General features: G+C 39.7%; 1 protein-coding gene across 3 annotated transcripts; it reads left to right on the top strand.

The window, feature by feature from the left end:
• The first annotated feature begins 744 nt into the window (after nt 1-744).
• Nucleotides 745-17,484, top strand: LOC111339357 (uncharacterized). Of its 3 annotated transcripts, XM_088762508.1 has the most exons (13): nt 752-1,303; nt 8,148-8,470; nt 8,582-8,655; nt 9,049-9,156; nt 9,274-9,366; nt 10,083-10,175; nt 10,340-10,432; nt 10,899-10,961; nt 11,161-11,223; nt 11,893-12,010; nt 15,616-15,658; nt 15,818-15,947; nt 16,367-17,484. In XM_088762508.1, exons 1-13 carry the CDS (start codon nt 1,134-1,136, stop codon nt 16,895-16,897), a joined length of 1,902 nt encoding a protein of 633 aa, XP_088618634.1. In that variant the 5' UTR covers nt 752-1,133; the 3' UTR covers nt 16,898-17,484. The 3 variants fall into 3 exon arrangements, with proteins under 3 accessions (XP_088618633.1, XP_088618634.1, XP_088618635.1); XM_088762507.1 differs by having other exon boundaries at nt 745-1,303; nt 8,148-8,655; XM_088762509.1 differs by having other exon boundaries at nt 1,173-1,303; nt 8,138-8,655.
• Nucleotides 17,485-21,781: the final 4,297 nt, after the last annotated feature.

Below are 21,781 nucleotides of genomic sequence, written 5' to 3' on the forward strand. Positions count from 1 at the left end.
GCGCCTTAGATAATCTTGAAAGGGTATTAAAGACAATAACCTCCATACATGTCCAATACACCTAAACCGTTGCGATTCGTCTACGGTCATTGACGAATCGTTACACCGGATATCGAATCGTGCGCTAACATACCGGAAGTCGAGAGGCGTAAGTGATATGTGAAATTACGGTGGTATGCCGGAAGTCCAATCGTGCGTCAACATACCGGAAGTTGAGGGGCGCGCACGTAAGTAATGAGGGAAAATGAGTGGCATAGTAGGAGAACGTGACAACATGAACCTTCCACGTTCTTAAAGCGTGAAACGGCCGGACGTCTATGATCAGAATATTATGAACAATACAAAGTAGAAAATGTTGACGAATCGACACGATTCGGCTCGAATCGAATGACTCGTCTTTTGATGCTGATGGTGTTAAGAATTTACTTCAGAACCTTGCCTCTAAAAAGGCAAATGGCCCAGATGAAATTCCCACAAGAATTATCAAGGAAACAGATGCTGAAATTTCTGAAATGGTCTGTTTTCTATTTAACCAATCTTGCAAATCGACATCCGGTATGACGGGTTGTCATTTAAAGTGACGAGTCGTTCGATTCCTCAACTTGCGGTCTAGTATATTGACGCACGATTGGACTTCCTGCATACCACGGTAATTTCACATATTACTTACGCCTCTCGACTTTCTCAGCCCCCCTTTAGAGACATTTGCGGAATATTTTCTGCGTGTCTTGCAAATCGACATCCGGTATGACGGGTCGTTCGATTCGAGTCGAATTGTGTCGTTTTACCAACATCTTCAACAACCCTTCAGAGACCCTTGTGGAATGTTTTCTAAATGTCTTGCAAATCGACATCTGGTGTGACGGGTCGTCATTTACTGTGATTAGTCGAATCGTGTTGATTTGACAACATCTTGAACCCCCTTCTGGCAGACACTTAGGGAATGTTTTCGAAGTGTCTCGCAACTCGACATCCGGTATGATGGGTCGTCATTTACTGTGACGAGTCGTTCGATTCGAGTCGAATCGTGTCGATTTGGCAACATCTCCATCCCCCAATTTAAAGACTCTTGCGGAATATTTTCTACGTGTCTTGCAAATCGACTTCCGGTGGGCGTTTTCATGTTTTAATAGATGGTTTATCAGACTTCCGGTACCACGATACCATTTAACTGCGAGTCGACTTCCCGTAGAACGTTTCGTGAACTGCCTTTGACGATTCGCAACGGTTTGGGCGTATTCGACAAACTTCTCAACCAGATTTTCCCAGTGCGCGGTGAAAGTGGTGAAGTGAGCAAAGCGAGGTGAGTACATAAATATTGATCTTCTTAAGGTCTGGAGAGTTGTGCCTTACTATTTGGACCACAGTTCATTTATGTAGTTAAAACAGTTCAGCTGACTCTAGGAGATATGAAATATGGTAGAAATATATCTGAAGCCGAAATTTTGTCGGTGTTGATATGCAACAACTGGAAAGGAAATAAAGCTAACTTGACCCCAAATAGAGTAGGTAAACATTTATAAACTCATGGATAGAAACACGTAGACGCATTTTTTCCCAGGGTACGTAAAGATTTAGGAAGGAGAATGATTTAACGGTCGAAACACGGGAGGAATATTTAGACTCCGATGTGTGGGATTAAAGGACGCTTCTGTGCCAATTTGTTTCTCAAGGATTGCAATACAGCAGAATTGCAAGTCGTGCGGTATCTCGTTCTGAAAAGAACATGATTTCACTTTTTTTCCGATTTGAGTCGAATTGAGTCGATTCGACAACATCTTCAACCCAATTTCACGGATACTTGCGGAGTATTTTCAAAGTGTCTTGCGAATCGACATCCGGTATGACGGCTCCTTATTTACTATGACGAGTCGTTCGATTCTGAATCGAATCGTGTGGATTCGACACCATCCTTAACCCACAGACACTTGCGGAATATTTTCAAAGTGTCTTGCGAATCGATATCCGATATGACTTCGTCATTTATTGTGAGGAGTCGTTCGATTTGAGTCGAATTGCGTTGATTTGAAAACATCTTCAACCCCTCTTCAGAGACACTTGCGGAATATTTTTTAAATGTCTTGGAATTCGACACCCGGTATGACCTGTCGTCCTTTACTAGCTGTGACGAGTCGTTCGATTCGAGTCGAATCTTGTCAATTCGACAAAATTTTCAGCCCCCAATTCAAAGACACTTGCGGAATATTTTCTAAGTGTCTTGCAAATCGACTTTCGGTATACGTTTCAAGGGATGGTTTATCAGACTTCCGGTATCACGATAGCCACTTAATTGCGAATCGACTTCCGGTAAAACGATTCGTCAACTACCTTTGACAATTCGCAAACGGTTTGGGTGTATTGGACAAACCTCTTCTGTGCCAATTTGTTTCTCACGGATTGCAAGAGAGCAGAATTTCAAGTCGTGTGGTACCTCGTTCCGAAAAGAACACGAATTCACTCTTTTTTCAATCTCATCCCTTACTGGTTTTCAGAACAGCAGGTTCTGGTACTCACTGAAATACGTCGGGAAAGCTATGTGGATTTCATTCTACGAAATTTGTTTCCATTTTATGCCCTCGTCGTGAACAGCCCCAGACAGAAACCAAAAGTTTTAAATAGAAACTTGTGTGGCTGCCGTCACTTTGCTGCCAAATTCTGTGATATGTCAACATGTGCTGCTAAACATCTGAGAGTTAGGAGAAGAGTAAAAACCTCTCTTCCTGCCAGGCAATTTTTCTTTTTGCATAATCTGATTAGCATAGCTAAGATAGACGATTCGGTGTCAAAAATTTGATATCGAAAGGAAAGAGGTCTTGATCGAGTTTTTCACGGTGTGTGCCGCACCAAGAGTATTCAGCTTAGAGCTAATCAAATAAGTAATTGACGTTTTGGCCCGTTGGAAAGCTAGCAAGTTGATAAATATCGGTAGAACTCGTCTTTGTCACCTGGGGAAAGCATATTTACCTTACAAAGTGTTGTTTTACCTCACGTAGAGTTATGGTGCAGCGTCTAGTACAACTGTTAAACAGAAAGACAATGCATCAAATGTTTTCATGCTTAGCTTTTAACTTACTGTACAACTCGGGGAATTTCCCCATGCACAGCGACCTTTCCAGAATCGGATATATAACCTTTTTTAGTTGAGGGCTGGTGAGTGAAAGATAAGTATCACGCGTTTAAGTATCCCAAAGCACGCGTTTGCGCGAGCTGGAAGAATTTGAAACCAAAACATATCGCAACGGTTTGGTTAGAAATTAAAGATAATGTCTCATCGTGAACTTTTCTATATGCTTAGCCAAAGTAGCGTGCGACCAGCAGTGATGGATGAGCGAGCAAATTAGAGGAAGAGGAGAGTGACATGGTAACTAGAGGACTAAAACAATTTCGTTGCTTTGACCGAGTGCTCGCTGAGATGCTTTGGGAAAGCTTTATGAGTTTCCTTATTTGAATCGCGTTTTATGCTCTCGTCAAACTGAAAGCCCTCGTTAGAAACCGAAAATTTTATGCAGAAGTAACCCGCTTTGTGTCATATTGCGCTGCTGAAAGTTATATCGGCGTGAATATATTGAAAGCTCCTCTTGGCTGATTGTGAAGCCTAGTTGGTAAAAAGATAACAGAGGAACCCGTCTTTGTCACCAATGGAACGCATTTTGTTTTCAAAGTTACGAGGTGCCCTCGCGTCAGTATTTTGCTACCATTTACGTCATTCAGATCTATAGAGGAGTTTTGACCAAATTCAATGACATTATGGGTTAATTTGATCGTTAATTTACCATAATATTAAGGTTCTTGAAGTTACTCCAACGTGATCGAAATGGCAACATCACGTAAGAGATCATTAAGCACATACTTGCATGAATTTTCGAAACGACAGTTATAAAAGAAGACGAAAGGCATTTAACAATAAACTCGCTGCGTATTGGGGTTTGACACTGGACTACATGTTTTGGCCTTCCAGGGGATGCTAAAGTTTGAAATTTGTCGGCGCATTACCGCTCTCTCTCCTCTCTTCTTCTAAATAAATTTTTTGTTTTCTTAGCACTGAATCATGTTCATTCATTCCGCTCAATGCTTTTCGACTTCCTTTTTCTGGACTCTCGTTGACTGTTGCAGCTGCTTTTTCCCTTCATTTGTGAGCCCCAAAGATCATATTCGATTGGGATCTATCTTCTCCTCTCTGACAGACACTGTCTTGTAGTAATGAAAAAAAAAAAAAAGAAAAGAATATTACCCCGCTCTCGTGATTTTTAACGGTAATAGGAACGAGTGAAGTCCAATTCGGTCTGTAATCATACGAAAATCGATCTGATTTGTCAATCACGAGTATGGTTAAAGACCGAATTGGATAACAGAAAGTCCTATTATGAATAGATCATAGCCATTACAATTTCTGGTAAAACAAATGCATTTATTTAAAAAATATATCTCCAGTAGTGACATCCTCTAAAGTAAAAAATTCTTCCCTTTCGTAAAATTCCTCAGTTTTTTTAAAGTTAGTGGTTGTAGCCATGGTCCCTGTAATCAATTCTGTGATTGGTGGATATGGTAGGGTGGACTTAATATGATTGGGTGCTTTAACTGTCCAATTATAGGTGTCCGATTACAACCAACTATCCGATTAGATCTCTTGCTAAAATAATCTAGTATTAGCTAATGAAAATTAAAGCAGCTAATACACCACTCATATTTGAGGAAATTGTAATTGTTATGTCTGTTCACGTCGTTGGAAAGCTTTAGTTGCGCTCTCCTTGAACCCCAAAATTTTCTCTTTCCTCGATGAAAATCAATATCAGAAAAGACATTTTCTGTGCAAAAAGTGCAGAACCATACTAACTTCTTACTCAGAAAGGCTCTAGATCAGTTTTTATTCGTACTTGATCTTATACCATGGTTTCATTACAGAGATAAAGATAGCTAAAAAAAAGTCAAATGTAGCAGAAAGAAAAGACAGAGATGTAAACTAGTGTAGACACAGACTAAAGCTAATAGTGATATACCTGGGTTACTTGATATCTTTCACTGGCTTCCTGTGACTTATCGCGTTCATTTTCAGTTGTTACTCTTAGTTTATAAATATCTTAACAATCAAAGCCCACAATTCATTCATGCCTTGTATCCGCATTAGGGATTTTTCCTAGGGTATGTTTAACAATTGGTTCATGTTTTAGTGTGCACTATCGAGTTATGGAGCACGCGGGAAGTTTGGAGAGCACGAAAGAAGCGTAAGAGTTGCGAGGCGAGAGCCGAGGGCAACTCTAGCTTCTTGAGTGCTCTCCAAACTTCCCACGTGCTCCATAACTCGGTAGTGCACAGCTGAAAGCATGAACCAATTGTTTTAGAACATAGCCGGTGGAATTGTGCATCAAATGCGACGCGAAAAACGGACAACAATATTAATTGAAGCGAATCGTGACGGCGCTGATGCCGAGTCACCTTTTCCTTTGTTTTTCTCTTTTTCTGCCTCATTTAAGAACTCTAGCCCAAGGGAAAAGGTCGAAACATTGTCTTCGTTTTCGGACTAGCAGGCCGAGTTTCTGTTTGTATCCATTATTGTCGCGAAATGTATTATTTTTCCCCGCGCTAACAATGGCCGCTCGCGCGAAAAAAAATTTCTGGCGAAGTCGGATTTGCGGACGCTATCAGCGTGCACTATCGGGATTTTGAGCACGCTTACGTATAATGAATTTGATTGCGCGACTCTGCTAGCTATGTTCTAATACGATTTAGCAAAAAGAATGATTTACCAACTTTAGACATATTTCCGAACACCGAGATGTGGGATTGCGGAAGAACGCTTCTGTGCCTAACTGTATCTCATAGATAGCAATAGAACACAATTTTCAGTTGTGCAGAACCTTGTTTTGAAAAGAACATGAATTGTTTTTGTTTTTCAATCCCGCGCCTTACTGGTTTTCACAACATCTGCTGCTTGCATCAGAGACATCAGCGTCAACAAAGGGGAGGAACTGAATTGGCTAGAAATTGACTAGACTAAAATGAGAGGGCATTTATGCTACGACCTAGGTTATCTAAAGCATGTGTTCTCGCGACAAGGTCGAATTTTCTGTATCAATAAAGACCACAGAAGCTTCGTTTGAAATGGATGATACTGCCCTCCACTTCAAGAACTTCTCTAGCTTACCCATAGTAGTGTGCGATTTTCAAAGATGGATGTGAAGTTAAGAAAGAGGGTGACAATGTTGTTAGTACTTATTAGAGACCTTAACTTAGCTATCGTTAAATTGCTCAGCTTCCTTTGTGAATATCAAATGTCGCAATTCAATCGCGTTTTATGCCTACGTTAGTCTTCACTGGGACAATAAAAAATTGAAAATTGAAACCATAAGGAAAGTGGATGGAAACACGAATGGACCGTGAAAATGAAAGCCCAAAGTTTATAGCGAAACAAATGTTAAGTTGAACTTCCTGATTGTACTGTTTAATTTTAAAAAACCCTTCTTCGCAGCTCCATATCAGTTGTGTAGAGACCGTCCTCCAAAGCATTTTTTCCTACATAATCTGATTAGCAAAGATGATGCGTACAATTCTATATCACAAATTCCATATCCGAATGAGAGGCATTCTGACTTCTTATCGCTGCGTGCTCACCAGGTTAAATTGAGTTTGGGAAAAACAATAAGTGACTGTTTTATTTACAACAACAAACATATGAAACATATGTATCATCTACGGGTTTATGTCGAATTAATTTGATGGCCTGCTCCCAGTTGGCTTGTTAGCTCAATTGGTAGAGCGCTGCACTAGTATCGCAGAGGTCAGTGGTTCGAATCCCGTACAGGCCTGAAATTTTTTTCAGGTCTGATTTTCACTATTGCTCAAATAGTGCTTTACTGCGAAGGATCGTGCACATATATATGTTTTATTTACGTCGTGCGCTTTCAAAGACATTTTTGACAGATGTGATGTCAAAGACATCTTCGGCTGATGTGCAGCCATTCGATGCCCTCACGTATTCAGACAAGATAATTAGACCAGCTAACGAGTTGAATGACGTCATAAGTTAATGAAGTTATTTTTGATCAGGAAATATGGTCAAATATCCATTATTTCATTCTAGCTCGGTCAAAACGGTACTGAATACGTCAGTGTCAGTCTGGTACACATCAGGGCCCAGTTGTTCAAAGAGCGGATAGCGCTATCTTATTATCCAACTAAACTTCGTAGAGTACAAATAACGCCATAGACGAGTACAAATATCACGCGGTATTTGTACCGTAGAGTACCGGTTAAACAGGTTTTCTCGCATCGCGCAAGCGAAGAATTGAATTGTAGTTACGAAAAAAAAAAAAAAATGGCAGACAATTTGAATCATATTTCCGACGACGAAGAGTCAGAATGGCTGGAAAATATACATCCAAGTTTATTAGATAAATCGAACGAAGAAAAACAGCAAGACGACCTGGAAATTTCTTCAGTTATTGAAGAAAAAAGAAACAACACGACAACGCGCTTCGCATACTTCTGTCACGCACTCCCCGTAAATAAATATCCGCGAAATTCGCCCGCACTGAAATAACAGTTCGGCGGGTTGGATAATAAATAACTTATTAGACGTTTTCTTGTGTAGGATCGCTGAGTATTTTTCCTCGTTATTTGTATTTTGACTCGCCCTACGGGCTCGTCAAAGTCCGGCACAACTCGCAAAAATACTCAGCGATACAACACAACAAATCGTCCAATAAGATATATTAACGGACAAATAGCTATCCACTAGATAAGAGTGAACAAGACGTACTGCGCTGTCCACCGTCTAGATCTTTATCCAGTGGATAGCGTTATCCACCCTTCGAATAACCGAGGCCTGATGATTACTCCGAAATATATTTAGTTCTTATTAACCGAGCGCAGTGAGGTCTGTACCAGCAACCGAGGTCAAGATTCTCCCATAAAGACCGACCTAGTTAGGTTAATAAGATGTTTATTATATGGCTGTCTTATATGCCAACTTTTCTATATTCTTTGTACCTTTTTTTTTTTTTTCTAGAACGGTCTAGATGCCGCTCTAGATGGGAAAATCTAGACCGCTTTCAGTATTGATTTCAGCCAATCAAATTCGTGAATTCGGTAGTTCCCAGTCCTTGTGAGACAGCCATATAATAAGTCAACTTATTGAAAGTTTTTCACAGAGAGTTTTCCAGGATGCAGAGGACATTTGCACGAGCCTTACAAAGTATAGGCTTTGAAGAACGTAAGTTGCCTTCAGACAAGCCCATACTTCTAGAATCAGCCGAAGAACAAGCACTGGACCAGGATCACACCGAAACAGAAGATAACTCAGGGATCTTGCAAGAGGATCTTGAACGCATAAAACCAAGCAAGCAACAGTCAAACAATCGTCTATTATGGCTGGCCATTGTCGCGTGTTTTATTTTGATCTTTGCCCTCCTGGTGGGTCTTCTGATATTGTCCGGGAAAATTGGTCACGAATGTGGATGCTCAGGACAAAATGGTTTGTCTTTTTTAGAATTTCCTGTCATTCCCTGCAGATATCGTTCACTTATAGTACTCCTACAAAGCTTAACTGTATGTCTCCGACTTGCATTGACTCTTTCTATTTCAGGGCCTCAACAACTTAAAAGTCAAACACCCGAGAAGATATTTGTAAGGAAAAATGCGACAAGCATTTCTGAACTGGTAAGGGTGGGGAAGGGAGAGCTTTAAGTTAAGATTTTAAAAATTTTCATACTGCTGCTGTACCTTATTCCTTCCCTATCAGTGGGCTCATGTTCACGAGGTGGAAAGGACTGGTAGATGGAAAATATAGCACTGGAAGAGATTTATGCCGTGTAGATTCTTCGAATTTACGAATTACTGCAAATCTGGAGTTTATTGGCTTAAAAAACTCTTACAAAGGGGAAATCGAGGGACTTACCCTCCCCATTAATTACACCAAATAAAACAAACAAACTATTGGTTTGCAATGAGAGACCCATGCAGATAATGTTCATCTTGATAAAAACCACACAGGATCCGTTATGCATGCGATAAACTCCTTTCATTCTAATTGAATTTCTTACTGAATTTCAGCTCAAATACCTCCAAATGTCCTTAAATCGGACACTGAAGACCGAATTGGATCAAAGAAGCTATGACCTCACAGAGCTTAACAGTACTGTAATAAGGGTTACTATGTCTGTAAGTCCTTGTCGCATTTCTTTAGAAATGAGTTTTATTTCTTTTAAACGATCGCAAATCTGGTGACAAACCTAAGCTACTTTTACTGATGACTTTTGTAACGAATTGTCTCTCAAGATTGAAAACCTCCGCTCTGCTATGAACGATGTGAACGCCACAGTGGATGGAACAAAGAATGACCTTGCCAAACTGAAGAGAACTACAACAACGGTGAAGATTTCAATGTTTAAGCTAAATAGATTTTGGAAACATCTTTGGAAAATGACCATATTTAACTCAGATGATGTCTTAAAGTCATTTCAGAGGAGCTGTTTTAAACCAAAATTTACTCCTTGCGTCCACCACGCCATCTACTATTGCCTAAATGTCTCGACCAAATTTAGGGAAATTCAGAAATCCCAATCAAAGATTGGAGCCTTAAAACAGGGTAACCAAATCACTGAAGTGAACTTTTTTGGGGGATTCGAATGTACATAATTTCTGCTTGGTGCACAGGCCCAAGCTCCCTTCTAGAAATGCGCACGTGACTCTTACCGTGTTGCGCAACGTTTTATATTTATAAAGGTTTGTATGGGATGTTATCGGTTTGCCTTAAAAGAGAGAAAAAAATGTCTTGTTTTGAAATAAAATGGGCTTACCTTATTGCCTTGTTGTTTTCTTTGTTGATTCCTAGCGTCTCAGACCATTTTGAAGCGTTTTCGGCGAGCTAGCGCTATATTGGTGTTCAACTGTTTGAACACCAACATAGTGCTAACTCGCGGAAAACGCTTCAAAATTTACAAACATGCAAACCTTTTTAAATATAAAACGTTGCGCAACACGGTAAGAGTCACGTGCGCTTTTCTAGTAGTGAGCTTGGGCTGCCTGTGCTTGGTGAGGCAAGCAATTAAGAAAACAGAAAAATTAATGATCTCCTACCTTTACAGCTGAAACACTTCAGTACGTCCCTGAACCAGGTGAACTTTAAGTTGAGAAGAACAAGCAATGATCTCTCAGAACTCTACGGCACTGTGATAAAGGTAACAGTTTACGCGGCTTTTGCAATATGTGATACGATATCAAGGCAAGATTAGTGTCTTAGAAGTAGTGGATCAGAGATAAAATTTACGTGAATTTTGTTTCGGCTCCACAAGAGCGAACAAGGTTTAGAGCATGCTATTAAATTCTGTTAACCTGTTCACAGCTGGAAAATTACAACTCATCCTTTAACGAGGTGAAGTCCAACTTGGAAAGATCAAGAATTAATCTATCACAGCTCAGCAGCACCGTGATTGAGGTAAAACTGAATTCATATATCTATGAAGACTTCGTATACCAGACAAGTTCGCTCTAGGCACGTTTCTGTTCAAAAGGTATTTTGATACAGTCATAGAGGAAAATTTATTACCTGAATCTTGACTGAGTTCATGTTAAATTGCACGCGAAAACCGATATCGCAAGAATCGCGAAGCAATTTAACGCGGAATTCTCGAAACAGGTAAGTGGGTTTTCCTTGAATCGCATAACTGAATAAAAATAAGAAAAAAGGAAAAGAGAAATGATGCTGTTTTTTTTTATCCTGAGTGCGAAACGAGAAATGCGAAACAACTTATAACTTAGCCTCGTTTTCGACTTGTTACTTAACTCGCAATTCATTGCCTAATACCTTGCTTCGTTAACCAATCAGAATGCGCACCAGAATCAGAATTCAACCGTGCGATTCTCTCCTAAACTTGGGAATCTTTACTTGTCCCTTTTGCCAGGTACAATCTACATTAAACAGTACAAGCAATGATCTGTCAGACCTGAAAAGTTCTGTGACGAAGGTAAACATTTATGTGACGAACAAACTGCACACATATACTTAACACTTAATTGTCTCTCATCTAAGTATCGTGATTCTTACTGCTGATGCAACATTTTGCGCTCACGATCTCTTTAGTCATTATCTCTTCTGGAAAGTTCATTCCAGCCACATTTTCTTTAAACAGAATTTTTGAACACTGCTCTTCTTTCTTTAACCAGGTGCAGTCTAGGTCAGATAGAACCAGCGCTGATGTCTCGGCACTAAACTACACAGTTAATAAGGTAAACATCGTCAAATTGTCAGTAAGAACATCACTGACACACCCGGATGCGCCTAGCCGGTGCCATATTTTTACTTTATATGTGATGTATTACTGAGCAGACGCACACCAACATTTTCGAATGGCACGTTGACAGCAAAATTTTATTGACTCTTTTTTGTACTTCTGGAGCAGCATTTGAGATCAACTTTTTAATGTCATTACCTCCCGACTCGACAAAACAAGGTAATTTTGTTTTATCAACTGAGCTGATAATGTAAATTGGCCACCGTAAAGAGTTTCAAAGCTGATGTTTTGAGCGTTAGCCCTTCGTCAGAGGAAATGACGAAGCAACATCACAGTGTTTTTTAGAATATCTTCTCCTTAATTCATTTTTCTACAAAACAAGTTCGTTTTCCTTCTATGTAAAGCAACTGAGATGAAAAAGTAAAACTCTTGAGCTTGTTTTTTCCGCTGACTTTGTTTCTATTCAACATAAATTATCTAAGAGCAAAAAGCGACGTAAGATAGGGTTATTGCGTGATAAGTGTTCGGTAGTTTTGTACCACGTGACCCGAAGTAGCCAATAGAGTCGCGCGAAAATTAACAGGTGGGTTATGATGTTTAATATGAATAAAAGTAAAAATATAATGATCATGCTGGCAATCCTATAATATTTTTTATTCCTCAGCTCAACAAAGCCATTCAACGTAATTTAAACGAGTCGTGCCAGAGTTTGACGTGGAACTCAGCCCGCGAGGAATGTAAATTTAATTGTTGCTGTGCAGCCAATTCTTGCGAAGAAACACGTAAGTGTTCTCGTAATTCAAAACTGGTCTTGAATGTGATTGCGTCAAGGAGTGTGCATGCACAGCGATGTTCAAAAAATGTTTTGCCTTGCAAGCAAGATGTGTAGATACTAGAGGGGATCGGTCATATTTATCTACTGACGGGGAGGGGGGTGGGAGGGTATTGGTTGTGACATGAAGAAATTTATTTGATCCACCCTGGGAAAAAGTCTGTACCAGAGCCTATTTGGCCACTCAGCCGTAGCTTATACTGGTTTCCATGTTCCATGAAGTGTCTAGGAATATTAGCACTCCCCCCCTCCTTGATAGCTGCCGATGGCTGCCCTCAGCATTTCATCATGGTACCAATTTAAACTCCTGGGTTGAGGGGGACAGTAGCCATTTATACTCCTAGGTGGAGGGAGACAGTACCTATTTATACTCCCGGGTGGAGGGAGACGGTACTCATTAATACTCCTGGGTGGAGGGTGATTATACCCATTTATACTCCCGGGTGGAGGGAGACAGTACTCATAAATACTCCTGGGTGGAAGGGGACAGTACTCATTAATACTCCTGGGTGGAGGGTGATTATACCCATTTATACTTCCGGGTGGAGGGAGACGGTACTCATTAATACTCCTGGGTGGAAGAGGACAGTACTCATTAATACCCCTAGGTGGACGGGAACAGTACTCATTTATGCTCCTGGGTGGAAGGAGACAGTACTAATTTGTACTCCTGGGTGGAGGGAGACAGTACCTATTTATACTCCCGGGTGGGGGGGACAGTACTCATTAATACTCCTGGGTACAGGAGATAGTACCCATTTTTATCATATAAGGGGGAATGTTACTGAATTGTGATTGGTCAAGACAGAGGGCATTTTTGTTAATTTTTGTAATTGCCCCGGGAAAAATTACTTGAAAATGATTGGCTGAAAATCCCTTAGCAACGGTAGCCAAGTTAAAGAGTTAAGAGTTTTAATTATCAAAGCGGCCGATAAGGGCGGCTCAGTCGTTGTTTGGCGCACCGACCTCTACCAAAAAGAAGCTTTGAGGCAACTTTCTGACGACAAAGACCTCACTGCCAGCAATCAAAACTCCGTCAAGAATACGATCAACCAACTCATAACTAAACAAGAATTGCCGGTTACAGCAAAAAATCTCATCATAACCACTCCTAGAACTTCTCGTATTTACTTTTTACCTAAAATTCACAAACCTAACAACCCGGGTCGGCCCATTGTCTCGGCTTGCAGTTGCCCTACAGAACTTATCTCTAGCTATCTAGACAAAATTATGGCTCCCATCGTCAAAACTTTACCATCATATATTAAAGACAGCCAACACGCTCTTCAAATTTTTCGGGACTTTAATTTCCTTGGCAAAAACAAACTTCTTTTCACCATGGATATTAGGTCTCTTTACACTGTCATTCCTAATGGCGAAGGCGTTCTGGCCCTTAAACATTTTTTTGATCAACGTACTGTTAAGGAACCTAAATCTGAAACACTACTACGCTTAGCCGAACTAGTGCTCACACTCAATTGTTTTTCATTCGGAAACAACTTCTTCAAAAAAACCAATGGTGTAGCCATGGGCACCAAAATGGGACCTAGCTATGCCAATCTTTTTGTAGGTTTTGTCGAACATCAATTTTTCAGCCAATACAACGGGTCCAAACCTGAACTTTACGGTCGCTACATCGACGACTGTATCGGCGCTACCTCCTCTACCAGAGAGGAGCTCACTCAATTCATAACCGCAGTCAATTCTTTTCACCCGGCTCTGAAATATACTTGGGAAATTTCTGACAATTTTTTATCCTTTTTAGACACCAAAGTTTCAATTGAAGGTAACGGTTTATGCACTAGTGTGTATTACAAACCTACAGACTCGCATAGTTACTTGTTATATTCGTCTTCGCATCCATCTCACGTTAAGAATTCCATTCCTTTTTCTCAGTTTCTAAGACTTCGTCGTTTATGTAGTGATGACTCTGATTTCCACCACAAATCAGAGTCAATGTGCCAGTTCTTCGATAAACGTGGTTACCCTGTTTCCGTCCTTCAAGCGGGTTACCACCGCGCTCAACTTATTGATCGACATTCAGCACTACAAACGTCGCATAAGGAAGATTCCGACCGCATTCCATTCACTCTCACGTTTCACCCTCACAACCACTCATTTAAATCCACCATTTTTAAAAGCTTTAAATTACTTCAAAACGATCCAAAGACAAGCACCATCTTTTCGCAGCCTCCGCTCATTTCATTCAAACGCGACAAAAACATAGGCAATTTTTTGGTCAGAAGTTCTTTTCAGACTAATGACGAACCAGGCACTTTTAAATGCGCTCGTGCACGATGCAAAACTCGTCCTTTCATTCACAACACTGATAAAATATCGGGACCGAAACGATCCATTAAGATCACCGATCACTTCACGTGCACCTCCGCCAATGTAATCTATTGCATAACTTACTCTTATTGCAAAGAGATATACATCGGCGAAACAGGCAGAAGACTAAGTTACCGATTCCGAGAACACCCTCGAGACGTGGAAAGGAATGACAAGGACACATCGAAACCAGTCGCTGGGCATTTTAATTAACCTAATCATTCTAAGCAACATATGACAATCTGCGGTCTTTCCTTACACTTAGGTAGCACGGAAAGCCGTAAAAATCTTGAACAAAAGCTCATTTTTCAAACCGGCAGTGTAAATCCCACAGGGATCAACGAACGCTTTTCATTCCACTAATTTATTATTGTTTTTCTCGTTGCCATGTTTCCACCAATAACGTAGCTCCATTTTCTGCCTTTAAAAGCACACACAACCCACAATTCCTCTATTCGCTCCGACGAAGGGCTAACGCTCGAAACGTGAGCTTTTGTAATCGTTACGGTGGCCAATTTACCACTTCAACTTTGTTGATATATCTAAATTATTTTGTTACTCCCACCGACGCAGCCCCAAACAGTTTCTTTCGAAACTATCGGCCTTTATTAAAGAAATTTCTCTTTGTTTTGTAGCAATGGCGTCCCGTTTTGCGCGAGATCAGTAAGAAAACATTTTTCCCCTTGTATTATAAACAAGTAATCACATGGTTCCTCGTAAAATTAAGGATTAATATCACTTGTGTTTTCGGAAGTTCCAGAAATTGCGAGTTTCAGCAACTTCCGAAAACACGCGAGATATTAATCCTTAATTTTACTCGGCCCCATGCGATTACCTTTTTCTATCCCGGATAAAGGGGGACAGTACTCAGTAATACTCCTGGGTGGAGGGGGACAGTACTCATTAATACTCCAAAATATTCCTTTTCCTTCCCCCCTCCTCAAAAAGGGATCGATAATGCCTGGTGCCTTATTTGCTGATACTTGTATTGCTTTATTTACTTTTCATTTATATATGTTTCATACTGGGTTTTAGGACAAAGTTTTTGGAGAGTTAAACAACTTTCTTAATATTTTTATCATTTTATCGTATTCTCACGATTTAGTCACTTTCGATGTAGATCGTGAATTTTTAGCTGCTAGTCTTTTTCAGGTCAGTCCGGCAATTGGGAGGGGAAGTTAACAAGCTAATTTCTATTCTCTGATTTTCTTTTCAAAATTCAAGCCCCGGCCGTTGAAAGTTGTAAAGAGCTGTACAACACAAATGGGTAAGTTATTTCCATCCATCAGGACCACGTTTTACAATAAATTGCTAACTGGAGAATCTATTTTGGTAGAATCCCAAGTTGCCATAAGCGCGATTTTCCATCCATCCTTTTTTTAAAAATTAATTATATTCATTTTATGTCATTTTCCACATTTTTCAGATCTTACGCCAACAAAGCTTACCATTTGAGGCTGGGGAAAAAGATCTTTCAAGTTTACTGTCACATGACAGCTCTTGATGGATGTGGGGGTGGTGGCTGGACTCTGGTAATGAAGATGGATGGTACCAAGGTAAACATAAAATGATGCTGACAAAAATGCCCAAATAGGTAGTTTTGTCTCTTCTTTTAATCAATAAAATTTTGTACGAAAAAAATTGTTTACATGTGTTCATTCGTATTCGACCAAATCGGAATCCATCCTGATTAACAAGTAAGTGCACAGGATTATTAAATCATTCGAGATTAAGTGTTCTATTCCCGTTAAGCATAAACAAAAACTTTTACAGTAGATTCTCGATAATTCGAAATTTCAAAGGGAAATAAAAGAGGCTCCAGTTATGGAAAGTCGGGTGCATAATCATCGGAATTGAAGGGAAAACGTGTTCACACCGTTTCCTACTCTGTACATTTTCCTGGAATAGCAATAGAGAATCTCACCGAGACATCGATCAATTAAAGAGAATTTTGAGAATTGAATTTTTTCAACAGGACACCTTTCATTATAATAAGTTAATTTGGAGCAACAAGCTGGCTTACAACCCCTATAAAGGCACAACTGGATTTGACGGCGAAGAGACCATGTTACCATCTTACTGGGAAACAAAGTTCTCCAGGATCTGTCTGGGTATGAAGAACGGCAGAGAAACCAACTTCATCGCCGTCAATGTGACAGCATCCTCCCTATACTCTCTAATCGCTGATGGGCAATACCGCCCAACCTTACTGGGCCGAGACAAATGGAAGTCACTGCTTCGTTCGAACGCCTCACTGCAATATAACTGTAACCGAGAAGGATTTAACGTATTGAGTGGGTGGTCTGGTGCCTTTCAACCCAGGGCTCGAATTGGTATTCTTGGTAACGAACAAAATGATTGTCACACCTGCGATTCCAGGATCGGTTTTGGTACTGGAGGCCATCCTGATTTCTCGAACTCATGTGGAAACGTAGCAATGCACAAATGGGGAGCAGATAATGGGGAAAAAAACATCAAGACTTTGGGCTACATTCTTGTTCAATAATGTAGTAGTTATAGCTCTTATTTTGTTCCAAAACAATTGCTCAGATATTAGTTCTCGGACAATATCGTTCCCGATATGCGTACAGTTATTTCAAGCGCAAAGCTGCCTTTAAAGTTTTAGACTAATCAGGAACATGAACGAAGTTCTTTAGCTGCTTGAAAATACCGCTGGCCAGCATGCGTGTTGATCGTTTTGCAAGTTGTGAGAACATCGTCTCAAGGTTCCGCACCCCGTCAATTTCCCCCCCTTTCCCCTTCCCCACCCGAACGGGCTCTAACCCCCCTTGAATAACCTCTTCGACAGGCAGTGTTAGGTGTTTTTAATAAAATGAAGGCTAAAAATTAACTAAATCGATCTCCGCTTTAAGGCTTGGCTAAATCTGTGTATTAGCGATAGATACTGATTCATTTCTATTGGAACTAATTAGATTCTTAGTAATTAGAACTAAGTAATTCCAAGCTCTATTTCCTAGTTTGGTATTTGGTTAGTTTGTTTGTAAGAGATATATAAAGCTGAGAGATTGCTAAAATGCTTAGGCTTATGTTATGATAAGTATAAAATAAATGACAAGGATGGTACCAGCAGGATCTGAGTGTTGTCTTTGTGTATCACTAGCTTAAGTAAACAAACTAGGGAACTAATTTTCCATTGATGTATTGATTTGCGTAACATTGACTGACATACCTAACTATTTTGCTACTTAAAGAGACCGAAAGAGATAATGATATGAATACTTATTGGAGCAGTCAAAGATGAAGAAGAAAAAGATGTCAATTTGGGGAAACTACTTGATCCAACACTCACTTCTTGTTGCTTGAATCATATAGAGGCTGTAACACAGAGAATTCATATTTAATTCTTAAAAGGGAAAGGGTTGAAAAAAAATCGAGGAATGAAGTTTGCTTACTTGCTCCAGGCATCTCAGATAGTAATCGAAGCAGAATGCATATGGTCAAAGAAATGAGAGAAATGAGAAAAAAAAAAAAAAAATCTAACGTTAGAAATGATGAAAAAAACAACAAAAACGCTCAAAGTTCAAGTCCGGTCGGGACCCTAACCCAAGCCTCTCCGTTTTTCTCGAGCCTTTAGGAGAGTCGCATGACATCAACGGGTTTAACCCTATGGTCTTCGCTGTCAGTCGGATTTTCCTTGTGCTTGGTGAAGCTGGTGAAAAGAGCAAAGCGTGATGAATACTTAAATGTTGTTCCTTAACTGAGTGTGGAGAGTGCCAAGTTATTTAGTCAAAGATTAGCAAGATTTCAGCTGACTCTGAGATATAAATTATGGCAAATATCAGACAGTGAAATTTTTGTCCGTATTCGTATACAACAACTGCACAAGAAATGAGGCGAACTCACCCAAAATACAAAAGGTATACATTTGTAAACTCGTAGATTAAAACACAGACTGGCTAAATAAGATATTCGATCGATGAGTGCTTAGTATCCAGGGACGGATTTTTTTACCAGGGTATGTTAAAGTGCCTATGACACCAACGGTATTTTAACTTAAATAAAAACTACAAGTCTTAAAAAGCAATAAGAAAAAATTTCATCTGCAAATAATAAAAATTGAAGAGTTTATAGCTCTCTGAGTTTGACAATTTTCTTTGTAAAAAGTGGTATCAAATCGCGCGGCCAAAACAGGCCTCGTGACGTCATCTTGTGTACCACAGCTTGCTGGAATTCAAAGCATAATGGCGGAAAACACAACACAGAGTAAGAGAACGAAGGTAAAAGGAGGAAGACATTGTGAGTTGTTTTCTATGGTCGTAACTATGCTGCAATGAGTGGCTTCAAAACTCCTGGGTACACAAGATGACGTCATACCAACAAAGAAACTCGATCCCAGTCTCCGACCACTATTTGATCGAAAAAAGGCTAAGTTTCAGCTAAAATTTTAGGAATAAAAATATTTTAGACAGACTTTGTTTTCGGTAGATGTATAATAGAGATACTATATTTTTATTTAGAGCGAAAATCGTGTTGATGTCATAGGCACTTTAAGAGACAGCAAAGAGAATTATATATACCAGCCGAAACACCTAAATATGTTTAGACATCAATATATTTGGGATTGCAGAATATCTCATGGACAGCAATAGATAGAATTGGGCTACGTACCATAAATATCAATCACCCGAGAAGATATTCTTAAGGGGGAACAAGACAAACGTATCTGACTTGGTAAGGGGCTTGATCAATTAACCAATAAGAAACAGCTCTCTAATACTCTGAAGTGATTACAGAACTGAGGGGACCTAATTAGGATTTTTCAAAGGAGAGGGAGGGCGGGATAGTAGCTAGGAATTTCTGTGCTCCTTACGAGAGGTGAAAAGAGTATAATCGTGGTAAGAGGGTCCGTTATTTTCTCTCATAAAATTTGTTTTGTATCTTTGTCTTAATGTTAGCTTGAAAACCTCAACTCTAATTTGAAAGATGTGAAGGCTGCAGTAGATGGAACAAAGAACTATTTTGCCGATTTCAGTGCTACTGTAGCAACTGAGATAAAGATCTCACTGTCATCTTAACAATGAATATTGTATTACTTTAATCAAGACTTCACCCTAGACATTACCCTCTTGGCTCATTAAAGGACTCTGGGCTTCTCACATTGATCAACCTCGTTCCCAGGGCCTTTTCCCGCCTCACCCCCAACTCCACCCCCAACAAAAGGAAAAAGCCCTGGGAACGAAGTTGCACATTGATCTCATAATTCATCAGACTGGTCCTGACTAACCTTGGCAATTTATCAAATGTATTTTTCAAATCTTAACTCAATCTGCGAATTGCGAAAATCTAAAAGAAAAAAAGAAATTTTTGACAGGAGTGCGTCAGCATATGTGAGGTGAAATAATAAAAAAAAAAAATGCGTTTCATGACTCTTCTTGCACTGTGTCCAATTTAATCGTGAGAGTGAACCCGACCTAGGCTCGATCACCAGCTGCTGTTCGGGAACTGGAGCCCGCGCTTCTTCCTGAACCCCGTTCTTCTCGCGGAGGAACGAGAAAGACCGGACCCGAAAGAGTGGCGAAAATCAAACTTAAACCCGACCTTAACCCTTCAAAACAAGATTCGTAGCAAACGTCCGTTATTTTCTCTGATGAAATTTGTTCTTTATCTTAATGAAAGCTTGAAAATCTCAACTCTGATTTGAAAGATGTAAAGGCTGCAGTGGATGGAACAAAGAACGACCTCACCAAATTGAGTAGGACTCTAACAAACGTAAACATTTCATTGTTTCTTAGCTTGATTAATAAATTGTAGAAACTTGATTTGATGATGATAATTTTTCTATGTTCAAGGGTCAGAGATATTAAGTTAATAATTTTGTTTTTGCATTTTTATCTTCATGTTCGGTTGAAAACCTCAACTCTGATTTGATCGATGTGAAGACTGCAGTAGATGGAAAAAAAAAACCACCTTCCGAGCTGAAGAGTACTTTAGTAACGGTAAAGATCTCATGTATATCAATATAATGTATACTGTATGTACTTTAATAAAGACTTCGCTCCAGACTTTTCTCCATGTTCAAGATATTAGCCTCTTGGCTCATTAAAAGACTCATCTCGTCTTTAAATCACTAGAATAGTCAGTCCTGTCTAAACTCAGAAATTTTAACAGGTTTATTTTTATCTATTTTTTTATTAGCAATATTTATTCGGGCTGGCCCAGTTCGTCATTCGTCCCTGACCTTGATGAACCACTAGTTCATCCAGAGGTAAGATACATACTCACTAATCTTGTCTTTTCCTGCTAAGGAGACCGGCGACAAGCAATTGGCAATTAAGGGCTGATGGGCCTCTAACACTTTTTATTCTCATCTTCAAAGTCAGTCAAGTTTCATCATCTTGAAACGTATGATTGTGCGTAGGGCGAGTTTCGGCGATACTTAGTGTATTATTATGGTGTAAATTTGATCGATTTAATAATACCTGCATGGACGATTTTCTGTTAACAGAAACGAGATAAGCCGTCCGCTCATATTGGGTCCCTCCACATACATAAGAAGATCTATCAAGCACACACGCGTATTTTTTGTCTTATACAGACAGTTGGTAAGTATTATAGCACCTGAACATCTAGAAGGAAGTTTAAAATATCCGTTTTACTTCTTGAAATGTTGTGGATTATCCTCCTTACAGTAAAAAGGCAAATTTTTCCCAAATACTGAATAGATCTCCGCCGGCTGTTAGCGCTGAACGGAAAAAGACTTTACAACTCGAAAAATATCCGCGTGAATAATATGAAAATCATATATGAACAAGTAGTATTTATCAATGGTGGATCCCTTTAGACATTCGACGGCTTGGATTATGGAGTGGCGGCGCGTACGAACAACATCTACACTTTCCTTATCATTTATTTCCTTTGTCAAGTCAGTCGAGGTAGCTGTGATTAATTGAAACTGACTGAGAACCTTGACAAAAATAAGCTATGTATTTTAGATAACCATTAAGTAAAGCCATCCAATCATATGCTTGTGAAGTCTCTGTGAGCATTGTTTCTTAAAAACCTGCTGGGAATTTTCAACCAGAAAAAAAGGTCTTTTCCAAGAAGTGTTACCATATACAAAATCTAAACTTAAAAGTAGGGTTTTTTTACACACCTAAAGTTTGAAAGCTTGGGTGAAGCTCAGACTGGGATAGCTGCTGGATTTTTTCAACTTAAAGCTGGCGATGTCATCTCGCTGTATACCTCCATGAATATAGAAGTGTATTTGAGCGTTACCTCAATTTACCATCTGTTACTTGGCTTTCATGGTTTCTTGTTGGTTATTTGATTAAGCCCCTCACTAAGTCAGATGTGCTTGTCTCATTCCCCCTTGGGAACGTCTTCACGGGTATTGGACTTTTAGGGTGCTGGGCCCCTGAAATTGAAACAG

The sequence above is a fragment of the Stylophora pistillata genome, chromosome 6 (genome assembly GCF_964205215.1).
Source record: "Stylophora pistillata chromosome 6, jaStyPist1.2, whole genome shotgun sequence".
In the NCBI taxonomy this organism is placed as follows: Eukaryota; Metazoa; Cnidaria; class Anthozoa; order Scleractinia; family Pocilloporidae; genus Stylophora; species Stylophora pistillata.

Bases quoted from the DNA above. Each gene is read 5' to 3' on its own strand.
- LOC111339357 (XM_088762507.1), top strand. From the start codon at position 1,134: ATGGTTTATCAGACTTCCGGTACCACGATACCATTTAACTGCGAGTCG. The intron at 10,176-10,339 runs GTAACAGTTTAC...ACCTGTTCACAG, and splicing joins TCTACGGCACTGTGATAAAG to CTGGAAAATTACAACTCATC. The intron at 10,433-10,898 runs GTAAAACTGAAT...CCCTTTTGCCAG, and splicing joins TCAGCAGCACCGTGATTGAG to GTACAATCTACATTAAACAG.